This window comes from Cebus imitator, unplaced genomic scaffold (genome assembly GCF_001604975.1).
Source record: "Cebus imitator isolate Cc_AM_T3 unplaced genomic scaffold, Cebus_imitator-1.0 Scaffold638, whole genome shotgun sequence".
In the NCBI taxonomy this organism is placed as follows: Eukaryota; Metazoa; Chordata; class Mammalia; order Primates; family Cebidae; genus Cebus; species Cebus imitator.
Genome location: NW_016107953.1, coordinates 558276 through 577948, shown reverse-complemented (window position 1 = coordinate 577948; position 19673 = coordinate 558276). Strand labels below are relative to the sequence as shown.

The window sequence follows — 19673 nt, the reverse complement described above, 5'->3', positions numbered from 1 at the left end:
AGCCTCTGCATCCAGAAGGAGACAGAACCTCCAGGGAACTCTGTTCCCACTGTTGCCCGTCTGCAAGTCTTCTCCAGGGCCGCCTTCTGGGAGCTCCCAGCTCTGCATATGAAGCCATCCTGCAGCGGCTTCTCAAGGATGAGGAAGGGGCAGCTGCACGGCCCTCTGGCTCAGTGCAACCCCCAAGCCCCAATCCACTGCCTCAGCAGGGCCAGGGAGCCCAAGCCAAGCCTTCCCAGCCAATGCAGAATCTTCCCATAGAAGCAGCTGTGACTACCTGCCCTCTTTCTCTGCTATATGCAAATGTGGTTCCCCCCCACCTGCCCTCTTTCTCGGCTATATGCAAATGGGGTTCCAGCCCCCCATGGCTCTGAGGCTACTGTGGCCTCCCTCTGGTGCCACCCTACACACCCACTCACTGGAGGAGCCCGACAAGCTTAATCTGGATCTCACCAAACCTCAGTCTATGAAGAAGGAACCTTGTCTGGCTTCCCCTTACAGCTCGGCAACTCCATCTTGCCCTACCCTGCTGCAGAAGTGGCTGAAATCCTGATATTGGTTTGGTTTTGTTTAGCAAACAGGGAGTATGCAAAGCAGCTCTCAATCCGTGTGTGTGCATGCACACTGGAGATGAGTCAGGAGCCCATTCCAGACCTGGGCCCAGAAGTGTGGCCCTGGGCAAGGCCCTTCCTTCTCTGGGCTTCACTGTCCTGGACCGGAGGAGAGATGGGAACAGGTGGTCTCTAAGACTTTGCTGGCTCTGGTGCTCTGGCCACCAGGGTCCCTCTTATCCTGATTTCAAGAGCTAGATTTCAAGACAGGACACCCACAGGGAGCCAGCTGAGGAGGCTAGACCACCCTCCCATGGAAATCCCAAACCCACCCGCACACCTGACAGGTTTGCTTAGAGGCATTCTGGCTAAAGGAAACGGGAAAAGCCTCTGGCAGGAAATGGATGTCAGGGTTCGGCCCAGCCAAATGCAGAGCCTAGGGGTGGGTGAGAATTCCAAGCCCCTGGCACACCAGAGGAGAGAACTGGAAGAAACACTTTTGGGTCTCAGTGGGAGAGGCTCCCACTCCAAGAAGAGAGCCTCCCCTCCGAATCAGTTTTCTGATCCCAACTCTGCCTTTGCCTGCTGCGTGACTTTGGGCAAGTAGGCCAACCTCTCCTGCTCTCTCTGGTTCCCAAATTAACCTTAGGGAAACACTGAATACCCAGATCCTCCCCTTGGGATGGACACATGTGTGTTACACATGATAGGCTCTAAGGAGCATTTGCAATAGAGGATTTCACTGAACATGAACCCAGAGTTCCTCCCAGTTATCTGAGCGATGTGATCTCTATTCCGTCTGAAGCAAACGAACCCTTGCAGGCTGGTGGTGTGTGCCTGGGGAGCACCAGAACGGGGTCGAAGCATGTCCAGCCAGCTCCGTGGGCCTCTCTGCAATCACGAACATGCGTCTGTGGACTTGTCATTCCCTTCCCTGACGATCAATGTGAACAGCTTCTAGTGTGACCCATGTCTGAGCTGTCCACCGTGGATGGGAATCGGGCCTTCACATGGGACATCTGCCATTGCATGACACGTTGAGCCTCACAAGTTGACATGTGCTCAAACACGCATTCAACGAGTCGGTTCATGAACCCAGGCTCAATCATACCATCCACAGAAGCCACCTGACAATAGCAGCATTTCTTTGGAAAGAATCCTTCTTTCTCTAGGAAAGGATAAGCCCTAGTATTTATTTATTTATTTTTATGGCTGACATTTCTGAGCCTCAGTTGCCCCCCTCTGGAAAATGAGAGAGTGGCATTCCATGGCAGAGGGTTTTGTGGATTAGAGGCAATGTGTGGAAACTCTTGGCTTAGCTCAGTACCTGCAAGTTCATTCAGAGATGTCCATGGCTGTGGGCTGTGGGCTGTGAGCAGGGGGGCAGCTGGAGCTCAGACAGAAGACCCTCTACCGAGGGGAAACTTATCCACACATAACTGCCATTCCATGTTCAATGGTTCCTAAGCTGTAAGCAAGGAGACTGAGTTGCTCGGTATCAAAGGAGATGGAAGACCTCTAGCTGGATGACCCAGGAAGGCTTCATGGAGGAGATGGCTAAGTAGGCCTTGCAGGATGGACAGGACTTCAGAAAGGGATGTTCACAACTCAGCAGCACTTACTATGTGCTGGGCTGGCCCTACATGCCAGTTTGTAAGAATGGACTGCTGTGTTTGCCATTCTACAGAGGAGGAAGCTGAGCCCCAGAGAGGTTCAGGAACTCACCTGAAGTCACACAGCTAGTCAGGTGCAGCACCAGGCTTAATTAACTTCAGCACACCTGCAAAGTCCCTTTTGCCATATAAGGTCATGTTCACAGGTTCCAGGGTTAGGATGTGGATATCATCTTTGGGGCCCTTATTCAGCTGACCACGGTGATTATGTTAAGGATCTTGAGACGGGACAAAGTATACCTGAGCTCAATGTAATCAGAAGGGTCCTTCTAAGAGAGAGTCCAGAAGGTCAAAGGCAGAAGACAGAGACGCGATGACAGAAGCAGAGGTCCGAGTGACGTGCTTTGAAGGCAGAGGAAGGGGCCAAGAACAGAGGAGTACAGACGGCCTGGAGAAGGAGAAAAAGACAGGAAAACAGACTCTCCTGGGAGCCTCCCAGGGGAAGGAACGCAGTCCTGCAAACACCTTGATGTTAGCCCATGAGACTCGTTTTGAGTTCCTGGCCTCTAGAATTATAAGAGAATAAATGTGTGTTGTTTTAAGCCACTAAGTTTGTGGTCATTTGTCACAGCAGCCACAGGAAACAGATACTGCCCCAGCTGCACTAGCCTTGCCCACCCCTGTGGTCTTGTCGCACGGCCCCTTATGCTTGCTACCGGCTCGTCAGTGGGTCTGTGCACATGGGGGCCGGGTACAGGTCTCCACAACGTGCCTGTGAGCACCTCCATAGCCTTCTCTGCTCCTCAAGCCTCCCCTAGTCGCTCCACGAAGCCTCGTGCAGTCACCCTGGACCTCGTAGGCACTTAATACATGCTGGTCACATGGCAACAAATCTGTGTCTTTAATTTTATTGACAGCAATTGAGAGGACAGGCTTTCGACAGCAGTAACTGCCAGTTTCTCCAGCCTCATGGCCTGGCTGTAGAACTGGAATCCCCAGTGGCCAGCTGAGTGCTGGTCAGAAGTAGGGGACAGTCAGCACATCTGGCCGAAGCAGAGGGGGTGCTGGGCCTCTGACTGGGGCGGGAGTCAGCTCCGACTCTCTGCCTGTTGCAGCCAGAAAGAGGTCCACTAAAACCCAGGGTGACCAGGTCCCAGCTCGGTGGGCAGCAGGCATCCCCATGGGTCCCAGCTCTGGTCTGCTCTCAGCATCCCTGTCTCCCTGCGAGTATTCTAGCTTTCTGTGCTGTGCTAGAGGAAGGCACCTGAGCACACCTGGAAACAACTTTTGCTCAGAAAGACCCAGGCAGGCTCCCACACTTGGCAGCAGGAGAAATGTTGATCCAGAGAGGGAAAGTGACTTTCCCAAGGTCACACGGCAATTTGGTGAGTCTCAAAACAAGCTGGAAGACTCCCGTCCAGTCCCATCTCCAGGAGACCGGAGATCTGGGCATGTGAGGTTGGCCTCCAGGTGACAGGACTGCAGGGCAGGCTGGCCAGGAGCCGGGAGCCGGCGCAGCCTCACTTGAGATTGTGCTGGCTCTCGCGGTGCCGCCGCAGGTCCACCTTACGCTGGAAGCCCTTGGCACACAGCTCACAGCTGAAGGGCTTGAAGCCCGTGTGCTTGCGGCTGTGGGTGATGAGGTTGGAGCTCTGGCTGAAGGCTTTCCCACACACCTGGCACTTGTGCGGCTTCTCACCTGCAGAGAGGGCAGCGAGGCACAGCAAGGGCGGGGTCAGGGCCTCCTCACCAGGCCTGCCACTCCCCGGCCCCACCCCCAGGTGCATTTTCCAATACCTCTCTCTGTTTTCTCTCATGGCCAACTCACATTCACTTTAGAAAATAATCAGAAAAGAGAGAGGAGCAAAGATACAACTCCGACCCCCCTCCCACCCCTACTGGATTACAGGGTGGTTAGGGGCAGTGGCCGAGTCATCTTGCTTATCAACACATCCCCAAGCCTGGTACACCTGGCACAAAAGAAGCACTCAGCTAATATTGAGGAGGGAATGAATAAGCAAATGAATGAATGAATGAGTGAACAAGTGAATGAGTGGGTGAACAAATGAATGAGCAAATGAGTGAACAAAGGAATGAGCAAATGAGTGAGCGAATGAGTAACAAATGAATGAGCAAATGAGTGAACACATGAATGAGTGAGAGAACAAATGAGTGGACAAAGAAATGAGCAAACCAGTGAACAAATGAACGAGCAAATGAGTGAACACGTGAACAAATGAATGAATGAATGAACACATGAATGAAGGAGTGAACACATGAATGAGCAAATGAGTGGAAAAAGAAATGAGCAAATGAGTGAACAAATGAATGAGCAAATGAGTGAACACATGAATGAATGAGTGAACAAATGAATGACTGAGTGAGTGAGTGAATAAATGAATTAGCAATTCACCTGCTAGTCTCACTTCTGCCATGAGATCACCAGTGTTGAGATTTTGCTGTTTCCGCCTGTATTTTTTCCAGGCATGAAGTGCACTTGAGTAGCACAGGCAGCCAGCTCTCCAACAGCAGTGGCCCTCGACTTTGTAACTAGACCCCACCCCCAACCTCACGCCAGGGGGCCTTCGGTGCATCTCTCAGTGAAAGGTGCGGGTGCTCCGCCCAGGGGACTCCGGCCAGCCAGGTGAGCCTCACTCACCAGTGTGGATGTAGGTGTGCTTCTTCATGTCCGACTTCTGGTGGAAGCGCTTGCCGCAGAACTGGCAGGGGTAGGGCCGCGTGTCTGAGTGGATGAGCAGGTGGGTGGACAGCGTGGACGAGCGCTTGAAGGCCTTGCCACACATGCGGCACTCGAAGCTGCGCTCCTGCCGGAGGAAACGAGGCCCCGGGGGGTCAGGCGCAGGCGCAGGACTGGACCCAGCCAGGATGCCCTGTGGAACAGGACAGTCCATTGGGGGCGCCCCGAGGACAGGGCCTGGAGGGGCAGGACCAGGGACCCCTCATCTATGCCTCTCAGGAGGAACTGGGGCTTGGAGCCTCTTTGGCCTCCTGTGGGCTTTTTCCTTGTAATTTTCACAGTATTCCGCTCAAAATAAACCCCGATAAATGTTTGTTGATTGCCTGATGGACTAACTGATCTGAGAGGTTTTTTAGGGGTTCACATTTCATGACCATTAATCCAGAGTGAGTTCCTTGAGGCAGGGATGGTTGTGGTCTGCACAGAGGTTTAGTTAAGAGTCTGAAGTCTGTTAAGGGCAGGTGTTGGAGGCCCAGACTCAGGGAGGTGGGTTCTAGGGGACCTCCCCCAATTCGTGTCACTCACAGGGGCAGGGAGAGGGACCCAGCCACAGCCCCCAGGCTCCGTGGGGAAGCTCAGAGAAGGGGGCTTGGGGGTCCTGCGCTGGGCCAGGTGCCCACCTGGGAGTGAACGTGCGTGTGCTGCTCCAGGCTCACGGCGTGGCCGAAGGTTTTGCCACAGATGTCACAGGCGAAGGGCCGGGTCCCACTATGGGAGCGTCGCACATGCACTTCGAGCCCGTGAGGGGTGGAGAACACCTGGGAACAGGGGCAGCGTGTGAGGCCACTGGGTACTGCAGAGAGTGGGACAGGCCTGGGGTCCCGTGGTCTCTTCCCTGCCCAGCTCCGGCCAAGGCTGCGTGCACAGGGGAAGGGGCACTGGACTGCCCGCTCTGCTGCTTGTTTGCTGTGTGTCCTGGGGAGGTCCTTTTCTCTCTCTGTGGCTCAGTCTCCCATCTGCAAAGTTGGATGTGAGAGAGGGAATCTGGAACACCTCCTGGCTTCATCTAAAGGCTGAATAGCCTCGTGGTTAAGAGCTGGGCGTGCCAGAGCCAGGTTTGAGTGCTGGTTCTGATATCTACTTGCTGCCTGATCGTGGAAATGACCTAACCTCTCTGAACCTTAGTCCTTCACTGCCTCCTGGCACTCATGCCTGCCAATTGCTTCGCACAGGGCCAGGAACATGGTCGGAGCTCCGTGACTGGTGATGAGGACGAACGTGTTGAATCCTTAATCCCACCAGAGTCCCAACATTCACAGCACAGGGAATGCCCAGAGCTGCCAGGGCACTGGAGAGCGGGTGCAGAGAGCGGGCCGTGCGCCCACCCACACCCCCGTGGCCCACCTTGTTGCACTTCACGCAGTGGTACACCTCCATGCCCGGGGAGTAGCGGAGGCTGAAGTCCAAGGGGGGCTCGGTGCTGGGCACCAGAGGGCTGCCGTACAGGCTGACGGAGTGCTCCAGGAAGGCTGACTGCATGGTGGAGGGGGCCTGCCGGTAGCTGTGGCTGTAGGTTGAGGCCAGGGTGTCCCAGGAGAAGCTGGGCTTGTAGAACGGGGGTGAGTCAGACAGTGGAGAGTCCCCATCCTGGGGTCGGGACAGCACAATAGGGTCCTCTGTGGAGATAGGGGCACATGCCTGGTTACTCATTTAAACACGGGGCCGGGTGCAGTGGCTCACACCTGCAATTCTAGCACTTTGGGAGGCTGAGGCAGGTGGATCACTTGAGGTCAGGAGTTTGAGACCAGCCTGGCTAACATGGTAAAACCCTGTCTGTACCAAAAAATTAGCCACGTGTGGTGGTGCACGCCTGTAATCTCAGCTACTAGGGAGGCTGAGGTGGGAGAATTGCTTAAACCCGGGAGGTGGAGGTTGCAGCGAACTGAGATCGCACCACTGCACTCCAGCCTGGGCAACAGAGGAGACCTTGTCTCAAAAAATAAAATGAAATAAAATAAACACAGGGCGCCCACTCCACACCACCCCCCACCCCTTCATGACCTCACGTGACGGGTTTTAGGGTGCCAACCCAAATACTGTTCGGGGTGTCTGTGTCCTCACCGTGGCTCCTCAGCTTTTCCAGCCCAGAAACACCCCCACCCTCAATCCAGAGTGCCCACCTCACCCCTGCATGGACCGGCCCAGCCGCTGCTTCTGACCTCTTCCCCCACCTAAGTTCACATCTGGGGATTTGCTCCCTGTCAGGGAGGTCCAAGCAGAAGCCACAGAGCCTGGGCTGCATCCAGTGACTTCATGGGTTCTTCCTGACTCCAGGGCCCCAAGGGACCTGCTGCAAGGGTTCCTTCCTCCCCGTGGCACTCCCAGGGGAATGACTGGGGGTCGCAGCTGGGTACCTGGTGCCGGGACCATCCTGGCCAAGTTTTGGTCCTGCTCCAGCTCCGGCTCTCGTTTGAGGCTGGTCCAGTCCAGGCACTGGCTTGGGGATAGGGTGCTAAGGACAGGGCTGTTGCTGGGGGCCTGGTCTCTGGCCGCTGTGGGGAGATAGGACCATTGGCATCAGTAGTTGAAGCTTCTGGGAAGCCCAGAGGGGCAAGGAGGGCACTCTCTTCCTAGAAGGAGGAGGCCCAGAGAGAGACCTACTTGCCGCCGCCCCCGGCCACTCACACTCCGGGGCTCTGCCCAGGGCAGCGGGGCAGGAAGAACAAGAGGAGACCCTGGGGAAGACTTTAGACCCCTCCGCTTTTCTGAGCAACCCTACTCCAGCCCTAGATTGGGTCTCCAGTGAGGCCCCACGTGTCAGTAACTGAGAACTAGCTCCAAACTAAGCCTTTCTTCTCCCAGCAGGGCAGAAGGGATGAGGGCATCCTTTCATCTGCAACCCACATTTACCGCACTCCTGCTTCCAGACCTGGAAGAAGAGGCTGCTGCAGGAGGGACGCCACTGCACTCCCATCACGCAGAGCAGAGATCCCCTGTGGGTGCAACAGGGGCCAGCTGGGCTCTGACTCACCCGGGGTAAGGGCAGGTGGCCAGAGTGGTTCATCCTCCTGTGCACGGGGCTGGTGGTAGGTGTGAGCCTTCTTGCTCTTCACCAGGAAGGAGCGTGGCATTTTCAGTGTGCACCTTACACCTGCAAGGGGGAGGGATGGGATCAGTGAGGAAGGACAAGAGAACAATACCCCTCCGTATCTCAGAACCTCAACTGGGTATAGAGATCAAACACCAGCTATACCTGGTTGAATAGTGGCCCCCAAAATTCATGTCCACCCAGAACCTGTGAATGTGACCTTATTAGAAATAGTGTCTTTTTGCAGATGTAATCAAGCTATGATGAGGTCATTCCGGGTTAGGATGGGCCCTGAATTCAGTATGACTAGTGTCATAATAAGAGGGACTTCCGGAGGCCAAGGCGGGTGGATCAGCTGAGGTCGGGAGTTCAAGACCAGCCTGGGCAACATGGTGAAACCCTGCCTCTACTAAAAATACAAAAACTAGCCTGGTATGGTGACGCACGTCTACAATCCAAGCTATTTGGGAGGCTGAGGCAGGAGAATCACTTGAACCCGGGAGGTGGCGGTTGTAGTGAGCCAAGATCGCTCCACTGTACTCCAGCCTGGGTAACAAGAGTGAAACTCTGTATCAAAAAAGAAGAAGAAGGAGAAGGAGGAGGAAGAGGAGGAGGAGGAGGAGAAAGAAGGAGGAGGAGGAGGAAATTTGGACCCAGAGACACAGACACCCAGGGACAATGCCATGTGACAACAGACGCAGAGCGTGATGCTTCTATCAGCCGGAGAGTGCCAGCAGGGCTCAGAGCCACCAGAACTGGGAGAGGCACATGAACAGACTCTCCCTTGGAGTCTGCAGAAACAACCCACTTTGCTGACACCTCGATTTTGGACTTCTAGACCTCAGAACCGTGAAAGAATACGTGTGTGCTGTTTTTAAGCCACCTGTTTGCGTCGTTTTGTTAGGCAGCTACAAATCCTAACTTCCCTCACTGCTCCGTCACCAGGAAGCGAATGCATCACCCCCTGGAAAACTCTCAGACCAGCCTGCTCCCATTGACATGCTCAGGGTTGCGCTGGAGCAGAAAAGGAAAGGCAGGGGCAGGGTCTCCCTCTGTGACACATGGTAGACCCCACGTCTAGAAAGCCACATATGGGTCCCAGTGAGATTCACCTTCAGAGGCCATAGGTGGCCTGAGCTTAGGTTTTGGAATCAGAGTTCATGAGTTAGAATCTCAGCTCACTTGCTGTGCAATTTGGGACAGACACTTAACCCCTCTGGGCCTATTCCCTTTGCTGTAAGGGGGGACGTCCAGGCTTGTAGTGCTGATGAGTGCATTGCAGTTGCTCAGTGTCCATCACAGGGGGCCCTGGCAGAGAGGCTGCAGTGAGCAAGGCGACATTGCCAATCCGTGTGCTCCTGCAAGCTGCGAGCCACTGACGCCAGAGCAGGGCTGCGCCTTGTCCACAGCCCTGGCCCAGAGTCTGGTCCCTAGAGAGACAGGGGCCTTCTGTCTCTGGGGAGTGGGGTAGGGGGACTCAAGACCTGAAAGGACCCCCCACTTCACTGCACCTGGAGGCCTGAGGTTTCATGGACGAAGGAGAAGAGGCAAACATCCCCCAGCTTCCGTGGGCAGCCCAGCCCAGCATCACCACTCACCACACCGATCAGGGAGTGGGGGAAGAAACCAAGGACCTCATCAGTCAAGGGACCATCCCAGGCAGGGCCGGGAAGTGGCAGGGCTGGACCATCCTGACCACCCCGGGATTCCTGGCTTCCCCTGCAGAGCCCATGGAGCTGACAGCCTGCCTGGCCCCCAGAATGGTTCACATCCCTGCACTCAGCCTGTGAGGCTCTCCTGGGGGCTCCTGAGAACATCTTCTGGTGGTCCTCTATCCTTTCTGTCCCCATGCGGTACCCTGGCCAATGCCAGGCCCATGCCTGAGGCCTTGGAGGAATCCCACCCCCAACCCCTTGGGCCAGCCGCCATGCAAGGCTGCAGGGCTGATAGGGCCCAGAGAAGGCGGGAAAGGGATTCCAGCTGCTTCAGAACAGCAGTGAGGGCCTGGGTGATAAGGCTTCAGCCAGGGAGTAGGGTGGGAGGTGGGAGATTAGAGAATTCAGCTTGGAAAAGGGCCAGGGACTCACCCCTTCCCCAAGGGGATGACCCAGAGCCAGGCAGAAGAGGGACCTGACTGTGCCCAGGCCTGCTTCCCCCTGCCCCAGAGCCTGGGGGCATCAAGAGTTTGAACTATGGGGACTTCACATGGGGGCCCAGGCTCAGGCCCAGCCCTTCCCGGCTGTAAGGCTCACTGCTGAGCCTCAGTGTTCATATCTGCTAAATGGGGATCCCACTCAAACCCATGGGATCTCAGGGAGCGAGAAAGGACCTTCATCCATCAGTAGCGAGTATGGGAGGTGCTCAGCACGTGGCCCCTGCATCCCAGCACCCAGCCTGCTGCAGGTGCATTCAAAGGACAGGGTGAGCCCCACTCCAGGGGTTGCAGCAGCCCCCCGGAAGCCAGGGCCACACTCAAGGCCTTGTACTCTCTAAGCTCTAAAATTAGGAAAAAGGGCCTTGAAGGCCTCTGGGGTCCCTTCCCGCGGTCAGATTCTCAGCCTTCTGAACACAGGCTCGGGCTGGGGGCAGCCCACGGCCTTATCTCCCAGGGACACATCTTCCTCCTCCTGCCTCCTCCCCCTCCCTCACCAGGGCTCCCCACACCCACCTTCCTGCCCGCTTCTAACTCTTCTTTGCTTCAGGAAAGCCCCTGGGGAGGCCAGACCCTGGGTGGAGAGGAGGGGACCGCGTGAGCAGGGGAAGGGCTGGGGGCTTGCACTTTGTTTTGAGGGGGCTGTGAGGGCCACAGTTTGCCCGTCAACATATCAAAAGATGGTCTTTTTTTACACATAATATTTATGAGGAAATCAGCTAGAACCAAAGGTACTCGCTGAGGTCTCTGTGATAAGAGGCGCTGGCCAATGCCTTTGGCAGGGGGCTGCTTAGCCTGCCCTGCTTATTACAGCTTTAACCCTGACCATGGTTGTGACGCTGACTCCCGCTGCTGTCCCACTTTATAAAGGAGGAGTTGAGGCCTGGAGGACTCAGGACCCCAGGGCAGAATGAGCAGGACTGGGGTCTGTCTGGCTGGCCCCCAGGCCTCCATGCTCTTGACTTTCAGCCCAGGAGGTGGGCAGTTACTCCGTGCAGCATGGGTATTAAGCACTGGGCAGTGCCCGGCACGGCTGTCTCTCCGCAGAGGGAATGGAGCGGATGTGCTAAGGATGAAAACAGCCGTTTGAAGCTCCCCAGTGTGCCTATGTCAAGCAGTGTCTTCCCGGGTTGCCGGTGGGAAAACTGAGGTGTAGACAGGAAAGTGACTCAAGCCCAGGGCTCCTGGCCTGTTAGGATTTCACTCTGAAGCCACTGTGCCACCCGGTACCGTCAGAGGTCCTCAGAGCACCTGGAGAACACGGCCTGCAGCACGGGGAGAAATGCAGGGTGCTGGGGCAAGAGGGGAGAAAAATCAAACCCTCTGACCTCCAAGTCTTTTCCAGGTTCCTAAAAGACCCACATGCTCCAGCAGAGTCTCGGTGGGGCCAGGCTGGGGACAGACTGCCCTTCAGGAAGCATTGGTCTTCCCTTCGGCTTGGGGTCCCTGGAGACCCCAGGTCAACTGACTCCAGCCCCAGACCCCATAACAAGGACACTTTCTAGTGCTCATGAGTCCTGAAAAAGCAATTTCCACCCAGGCACGGTGTAAGCGGGGGCTGGCTTCTGGGGTTCTCCAGCCGCAGGAAAGTGATTCTCCTGCCTTTTCTAGTGACCTCCCCTGAGCCTCACAACCCCTTTCTTGCCTCAGCCCCAGCATGCTCTCCCTGAATCTGGCAAGTGACAGTGACACAGCCAACGCCATGGCCAAGCCCTCCGGCTCACAGCGAACTTCCTTCTGGCCCCTGTTAGGAGAGTGTGTTTTTTTAAAGAAAAAACAGGAACCAATCACCTATACTGTAGTTAATGAACAACCACTTGGTTTTGATTCACACAAACTCCGTTCTGAGAAAGAGCTAAGAGCAGAGATTATGAAAGAAACTCAGGGTTTCTTCATAAAACAGAGGCCTCGATGGTATCGGACCTCCGGAAAGAGGTCCACAGTTCATATCGCTTCATCACCCCCCGGTCCTGATAGAGTGCCCCTTCCCTGAGTCAGAATCTCAGCTAGTGCTTCTTAAAGAGAGGCGACCCCGCACCCTGGGGAGCCCACACCCCAAATTCCAGCTGGACTCGGGTCAACAGGACTGTGATGTCCCTGTAATGAGGCTCCTCTTGTCCCCCAAAGAGTTGAGTCTGATTTGGGGTCCTAGAACTTGTGACCACATCAGCCACCAACCTGGGGCTTGGTTTTCCTATCTCTCAACAGGGACGGTTGAGCTAAGAGATTTCTAAACTTCCCTTTTGCTCTAAAATCCCACGTAGAATTCGTTGACCTTCAGTGAGAGATTGAACCACCTTGACTAAGAGACTTGTCACTCGGGTTCCCCTTTTGGGAGGGTTGGGTAAGACTCAGCTGGTTCTCAGGGTCAGCTACAGAGGACCCTTTTGACTTCCTTTATGTTTAAAGACTCAAGGGAGGCCGGGCACGGTGGCTCATTTCTGTAATCCCAGCACTCTGGGAGGCCGAGGAAGGCGGATCACCTGCGGTCAGGAGTTTGAGACCAGCCTGTCCAACATGGTGAAACCCCGTCTCTACTAAAAATACAAAACGTAGGCACCTGTAATCCCAGCTACTCGAGAGGCTGAGGCAGGAGAATCACTTGAACCTGGGAGGCGGAGGTTGCAGTAAGCTGAGACGGAGCCAATGCACGCTAGCCTGGGCGACAAAGCAAGACTCTGTCCCCCCCAAAAAATAAAATAAGACTCAAGAGGAAAACAACACGTAGGAGTGAGGGGGAAATGAGCCCAGGTCAGGCCCGGGGGCCTCAGCAGAAAGCAATCCTCATCACCATCATCATCATCATCATTTTGTCACCCAGGCTGGAATGCAGTGGTGTGATCTTGGCTCACTGTAACCTCCACCTCCCAGGCTCAAACGATCCTCCCATCTCAGCCTCTTGAGTAGCTGGGACTGCAGGCATGCGCCACCACACCTGGCTAATTTTTGTATTTTTTGTAGAGACGGGGTTTCGCCATGTCGTCCAAGCTGGTCTAAGTCATTATTTTTATTTGGAATTTAGAAGGAGCTCTCAAATGTCTCCTCCAAAGCTCAGAGAATGCAGTCAAAAGTAAGTGAATCTACTTCTGGGTATAGACCCAAAATCATTGGAAGTGGAGACTCAAAGACATATTTGCATACTCACGTTTATGGCAGCACTATTCACAATAGGCAAAATGTGGAAGCAACCCAGGTGTTCACGGCAGATGAATGCCCAAACCACATGTGGTCTATGGCTGGGTGCGGTGCCTCATGCCTGTAATCCCAGCACTTTGGGAGGCTGAGGCGGGCAGATCACCTGAGGTCAGGAGCTCGAGACCAGCCTGGCCAACATGGCAAAACCCTGTCTCTACTAAAAATACAAAAACCAGGCAGGTGTGGTGGTGGCCCAAGCCTGTAGTCCCAGCTACTCGGGACGCTGAGGTAGGAGAATCGCTTGAACCTGGCAGGCAGGGGTTGCAGTGAGCTCAGATCGTGCCATTGCTCTCCAGCCTGGGTGACAGAGTAAGACTCCAACTCAAAAAAAAAAAAAAAAAAAAAGAATGCGGACTAGCCAGACAAACATTATTTGGCCTTAAAAAGAAAGGAAATGCTGGCACATACTACAACATGGATGGAGCTCGAGGATTTGTGCTAAGTGAAATAAGCCAGCCACAAAAGGACAAACACTGTGTGATTCCTTATATGAGTCCCTAAAATAGGCAATTTCATAGAGGCAGAAACAGACAGAGGTTGCCGGGGCAAGGGGAAGGGAATGGAAGCTACTGTGTAATTGGTATGAAGTTTCAGCTTTACAAGATGAAACAGTTCTGTGATGGATGGCGGTGGTGGGTGCATAACAATGTGAATACACTTAATACCACTCAACAGCACACTTGAAAATAGCTAGAATAGACCGAGCACAGTGGCTCACGCCTGTAATCCCAGCACTTTGGGAGGCCGAAGCGGGCGGATCACCTGGGGTTGGGAGTTCGAGATCAGCCTGACCAACATGGAGAAACCCCGTCTCTACTAAAAATACAAAATTAGCTGGGCGTGGTGGCGCATGCCTGTCATCCCAGCTACTTGGGAGGCTGAGGCAGGAGAATTGCTTGAACCCAGGAGGTGGAAGTTGTAGTGAGCTGAGATTGCGCCATTGCACTCTGGCTTGGGTGATAGAGGAAAACTGCATCTCAAAAAAAAAGAAAAAGAAGAGAAAAGAAAATAGCGAAACTGACAAATTTTATGTTATGTGTATTTTATCACAGTATAGACTAAAGCAGCTCCTGTTGGCTTGAATTCCTGGAAAGGAGCAAAAAAAGCCGCCCTCTGGACTAAGGAGGGGGAGCATTTGCTTTTGCTTCTACCAAGGCTCTGGATATTGTGGAACAGGCAGTGAAGAACCCCATTTGATTGGGCTGTTTTCCCTGGGTGATCTGGAGCTATCTGGTCCTGGAGCCTTTGAAAATCCTTGTACTGTCCTATATATAAGATTCTGACCTTGCCCTCCTAAAAGCCCTGGGGAGATGGTCTGCGCTGGTTTTGAGTGACTCCATTAATCAAACCTAAACCAGGTATAGCATTCCAGTGTCCCCCAAGAACTTTTAGGAAGACCACAATCTGACAGAAAGAGCAAGGAGAATTACGCATTTTCTTGTCCAAAGAATTCCTTCTGCAATACTTCAGAGGATAAGAAACTTGCCACTTTGCTGGACTTGGAAGAAATAGTCTACCTGTTGCCTACTAAGAAACACGCAGGCACGTCCCGGCGGTCAGGTGCAGCTCAGCTAGCTTCTAATATCTACGAGACGCACAGCCACAGATTGTAACTGAATTTGCTCCCTAAGTACTCAGGAAAGCTGTGGACTTTCTCCCCAGAAAAATGGACGCAGGTGCATATCCACGGCAATTCTGCAGACCTCCTCTTCACAAGTCCTGTTTTAGAGGGAATGTCTCTCCCCAGAAGCCTCGACACTCACACTTGTTTCTCCTCCAAAAAATAGGCAGAAAGGGCTAACAACAGTCGCAGGGAGAGGAGAGCTGAAACAGTACCTCACCAGGATGGGTCCTATTGTTCCCAGGGCCGGGCAGTGTACAGAAGGGGGCAGCCCTGTTGTCTCCCCTTACTAGGTTCTGAAAGAGAGAGTGCCTGCCTCTCAAAGTGTCCTGGGAATTGGCTCAAAGTGCCCCGGGAATTGGAGGTGGCTCATGCCTGTAATCCCAACACTTTGGGAGGCTGAGGCGGGTGGATCATTTCAGGTCAAGAGTTCGAGACCAGCCTGGCCAGCATGGTGAAACCCCACCTCTACTAAAAATACACAAATTAGCCAGGTGTGGTGGCACATGCTGGTAATTCCAGCTACTCAGAGGGCTGAGGCAGGAGAATCACTTGAACTCAGGAGGCGGAGGTTCAGTGAGCCAAGGTCGAGCCACTGTGCTCTAGCCTGGGCGACAGAGCGAGACTCTGTCTCAAAAAAAAGGGGGGTCCCTAGGAAATTTAGTGAAGTTCCCACAGTCTGGGACTGTCTCTGAGGGGGAACACAGCTCAGGCACTTGGAAGTGTGTCGCCCTGAGCACCGCCCAAGGTCCCGGGACAGCTGGGTGTAGGTATGACTTTGTGCCCGAAGGTGACATCTGTCAGTCTAAAATCGAGTTTTGAAAAGTGTTTCTGCACAGCCAGCAAAGGCACAATTCCTAGCAGAGCGCCTCAGATGAGGCTACGGTCCTCACCCCATTTCTCCCTTGGTTCCTGGCCGTCCAGAGCTTTCCCAGCCCACCTCACCCTTCCACCCTTCCTTCAGCAGGAGCCAGGGAGCCTGCTGCGAAACCACCTGCGGTGCACGGGTACATTTCAAAAGAAAGTGCACAAACGCATCCTCCAGCACTCACCTGCCTGGAGCTGTCCCTCGCCTGGGTTCTGCCGGAGCCTCCCGAGTTGGGAACTGCAAAGCCTCTCCCCGGGACTGGTCCCCACTCTGTCAACCGTGTGACTCTTTGCACAAATAGATACTTCTCCTTTTTTCTCTGTCTCTCTGTGTGTTTTTCCTCTTCTGTTCCCCTCCCTGATTTTCAATCTGATTATTTGTGTCAAAATCTGGCGGTGAAGAAACAGCCAATGAAGAGAGCGCGGGAGCAAAGCCGTATTTGCTTATCAAAACTTTCCAGGACGCAAGGCTCCAAATTCTCATTTCTAACCCTTGACACTTGAAACGGGACGCATTCTCTCTGCAGACAAATTCAGAATTTCGCTGGAAATTTTGAATTACTTCTGCACGAAAAGGAAGTAATGGTTAAATTTTAAAAATTAAAGTTAAAATAAAGCATTTACCTGTAAAACTGGACTTTGCATAGAGAAGTCATAGCTCTTTGGTTTTTTCTTCTTTCTTTTTTCTTGCCTTTCTTCTTCCTTCGCTCCTTTCTCCCTCTTTTTTCCATTCTTTCTTCCTCCCTCCCTCCCTTCTTTCTTCCGTTCCTTATTTTCCTTCTTCCTGCCTCCTCCTTCCCTCCCTCCCTCTCCTCCTCTCCTCTCTCTTTCCTCCTTTCTTCCCTCCTCTTTTCCCCGTTTATACCTCCCTCCTTCCCTCTCCCTCCTCTCATCTCCTCCCCCTCAAGTTCAGCATCATGAGGCTTGTGAGAGCCAGGGTATGCTTGCAAAGCCCCTAGTTCCTGAGCTGGTCACACTCATAGAGGCCCCTCTTGTCCTTGCAGAGGTCACATTTCAGAAGAAACATCAAATTTGCATTTCCCCAGATATGACCCTTGAGCGGATAGAGGCACCCTGGAGGTATGGCAGTGAGTTCCAATTCGGGTGCCAGGAGACCCTCGCCTGCTGAAGCTGCCAAGGCCCGTGTGTGCCGCCCTCTGGTGGCAGCCAAAGTGATGGGGAGGCCACTGGGGGCTTCTGGGGTGTCCCATTGATGGCGGGGGCGCGGTAGCTGGATGGAGGGTAGCTTGGCTGGGCAGGCTGGGGCATTTCTTCCCATTTGGCAGGGAGTCCCATCCCCTGGTCCCCCCACCTTCTCCCTCCTCCTCTGGCCCCCGCCTCCTCCCGCTTGCAGAATGACTGATTTATTTCAGGAGGTTTTGCATAAGATGAGAACGCACAACGCAGTACTGTTAGGCTGCTTTGCCTGCTCGTCCAGCCCGGGTGCTGGAAAGATTGTTTCCCTCATTAAAAAAACAAGTCTGGTGACAGGAAGCCCAGATTTAAACTGCAAGTTCAGGGTTCAAGGTGAAGAGAAACGGCTGTTTCAGGCAAGATCTTTCTGCTGGCCAGCCCTGGAGCACCAGTCAGGAGGCCACAACCCTGTGGTCACCAGGCCTCAGTAATGCTGGGGTGTCAGACCCAGCCCCAGGCCACAGACAGCAGACCACTGCTCTCAGCTGCTTGGCCTCTCTTAGTGGAGAGAAACATCTTTTTTAAAAATTATTATTGGCCAGGTGTGGTGGCTCACGCCTGTAATCCCAGCACTTTGGGAGGCCAAGGCAGGCAAGTATCACCTGAGGTCAGGAGTTTGAGACCAGCCTGACCAACATGGAGAAACACCATCTCTACTAAAAATACAAAATTAGCCAGATACGGTGGCACATGCCTGTAATCCAGCTACTCAGGAGGCTGAGGCAGGAGAATCACTTGAACCTTGGAGGCAGAGGTTGCAGTGAACCCAGATCATGCCATTGCACTCCAGCCTGGGCAACAAGAGCGAAACTGTCTCAAAAAATATTATTATTATTTCTTAGAGACAGGGGTTGGCTTTGTAGACCAGAATGGAGTGTGGTGTTGCAATCATAGCTCACTGCAGCCTCGACCTCCCTGGCTCAAGAGATCCTCTCGCTTCAGCCTCTTGAGTAGCTGGGACTCCAGGCGAACCACCACACCTCGTTACTTTTTAAATTTTTTGTAGCAATGGGGCCTTACTATGCTGACAGGCTGGTCTAAATCATTATTGTTTATTTGGAAATTAGAAGTTCTCAAATGTCTTCTCCAAAGTTCAGAGAATGCAACGTCAAAAGTGAGTGAATCTACTTCTGGGTATAGACCCAAAATCATTGGAAGCAGACTCGAAGGGATATTTGCACACTCATATAGCAGCACTATTCACAATAGGCTGGTCTTGAACTCCTGGCCTCAAGAGATCCTCCTGCCTCAGCTTCCCAAAGTGCTGGGATTACAGGCATGAGCCTCTACACCCAGCCAGGGGACACATCTTAAGTATTCTGCAGGTGTTGCACATTGCCAACAATCAGCTAGAACTGTTTATCATTATGCAGAAAACTTAAAAAATTGGTTGGGCGCGGTGGCTCACACCTGTAATCCCAGCACTTTGGGAGGCCGAGGCGGGTGGATCACGAGGTCAGGAGTTCAAGACCAGCCTGGCCAACATGGTGAAACTCCATCTCTACTAAAAAAAATACAAAAATTATCCAGGAGTGGTGGCACATGCCGGTAATCCCAGCTACTTGGGAGGCTGAGGCAGGAGAATCGCCTGAATCTGGGAGGCAGATGTTGCGGTGAGCTGAGATCATGCCACTGCACTCCAGCCTGGGCAACAAAGCGAGACTCCATCTAAAAAAAAAAGAAAAGGAAATTTTAAAAATTAAATTCTCTCCAAGTCAACAAGTTCCTAGTTTCCCCATGTTCTCACTTCATTCTACACACACATCCACATTTTGCTACTGTAAACCAGCGTGTCATTTTCCACGAAATGTGATTGCATTTAAGTACTTCCTAAATTCTTTTGCAGCCTCTATTGACATCTTTAATGGTTTCATGTGTTTCATGGGTTATCTCACCAAACGCTTCCTCCATTTGTTTGGGGAGTTTTCTAATAGGAAGCTGCTATATCAGGAGTTTGCAGTTCAACTGTTGTTCTAAGGTGGTAATCCCTCTTTAAAGCCCCGACCTTCCCCACTGAGTAACTGACTCAGGGACAGCCTTCTCAGACCAGACCAGGGATACAGCCTGCCGATGAAGCCACCCGGGCTCCCCTGGATGGGAGAGCAGCAGCCAGGCTGCCAGTCCCCTGGCATAGCAATTGAAGCCAGAGGTCCCCAGCCAGCCTCACCCAGGCCCCTATAGCACTGGACCTCCCAGGCTCTGTGTCCCCTCCAAGGGCTGCCTAAAAAGCTACCAGCACTTCCCTTAGTGGGCAGCTCTGGAGTCAACACCTTCATTTAGTCTCTCCCGAGAGCTAAATCACTTCCTCATCCCTGTGCCCATTTATCGGTGTATTCATTCATCTAACAGTTACCATTGGGTACCTTTCAGGTATCAGGACTTTCCCTCCCTCCCTTATCGAAGATGTGTGTATCGAGTGCCTACAAAAAGGCACCACATGCTGGGGTTTCAAACAAGAGCCAGACTTTACACGTTCCCTCCCGGTCTAGAGGGCAGGAAAGAGCAAGCAGAAATTTACAATTTGGGGTGACAAGGGTTGTGATATAAACATGGTATACAAAAGAATCCTGGGAGAGGCTGGGCGCGGTGGCTCACGCCTGTAATCCCAGCACTTTGGGAGGCTGAGATGGGTGGATCATGAGGTCAAGAGTTCAAGACCAGCCTGGCCAACATGGTGAAAACCCATCTCTAAAA

At 53.3% G+C, this 19673-nt stretch overlaps 1 protein-coding gene across 2 annotated transcripts; it reads right to left on the bottom strand.

Annotated features, from left to right (window-relative positions):
* Positions 1-1720: 1720 nt before the first annotated feature.
* On the bottom strand, positions 1721-16197 carry GFI1B (growth factor independent 1B transcriptional repressor). Of its 2 annotated transcripts, none has more exons than XM_017517610.2 (7): positions 15971-16197; positions 7894-8013; positions 7277-7414; positions 6267-6538; positions 5543-5680; positions 4824-5055; positions 1721-3863 (listed from the first exon to the last, which is right to left on the bottom strand). In XM_017517610.2, exons 2-7 carry the CDS (start codon positions 7991-7993, stop codon positions 3685-3687), a joined length of 1059 nt encoding a protein of 352 aa, XP_017373099.1. In that variant the 5' UTR covers positions 7994-8013; positions 15971-16197; the 3' UTR covers positions 1721-3684. The 2 variants fall into 2 exon arrangements, with proteins under 2 accessions (XP_017373099.1, XP_017373102.1); XM_017517613.2 differs by having other exon boundaries at positions 4824-4989.
* Between the last annotated feature and the right edge of the window lie 3476 nt (positions 16198-19673).

What these genes read in the sequence shown, in the direction of transcription:
- GFI1B (XM_017517610.2), bottom strand. Translation starts at nt 7,993, where the DNA reads ATGCCACGCTCCTTCCTGGTGAAGAGCAAGAAGGCTCACACCTACCAC. An exon ending in GCCACCTGCCCTTACCCCGG is followed by an intron (nt 7,415 to 7,893) that starts GTGAGTCAGAGC and finishes ATCTCCCCACAG; the next exon opens with CGGCCAGAGACCAGGCCCCC. An exon ending in ACACGCACGTTCACTCCCAG is followed by an intron (nt 5,056 to 5,542) that starts GTGGGCACCTGG and finishes CCTGTTCCACAG; the next exon opens with GGCATCCTGGCTGGGTCCAG.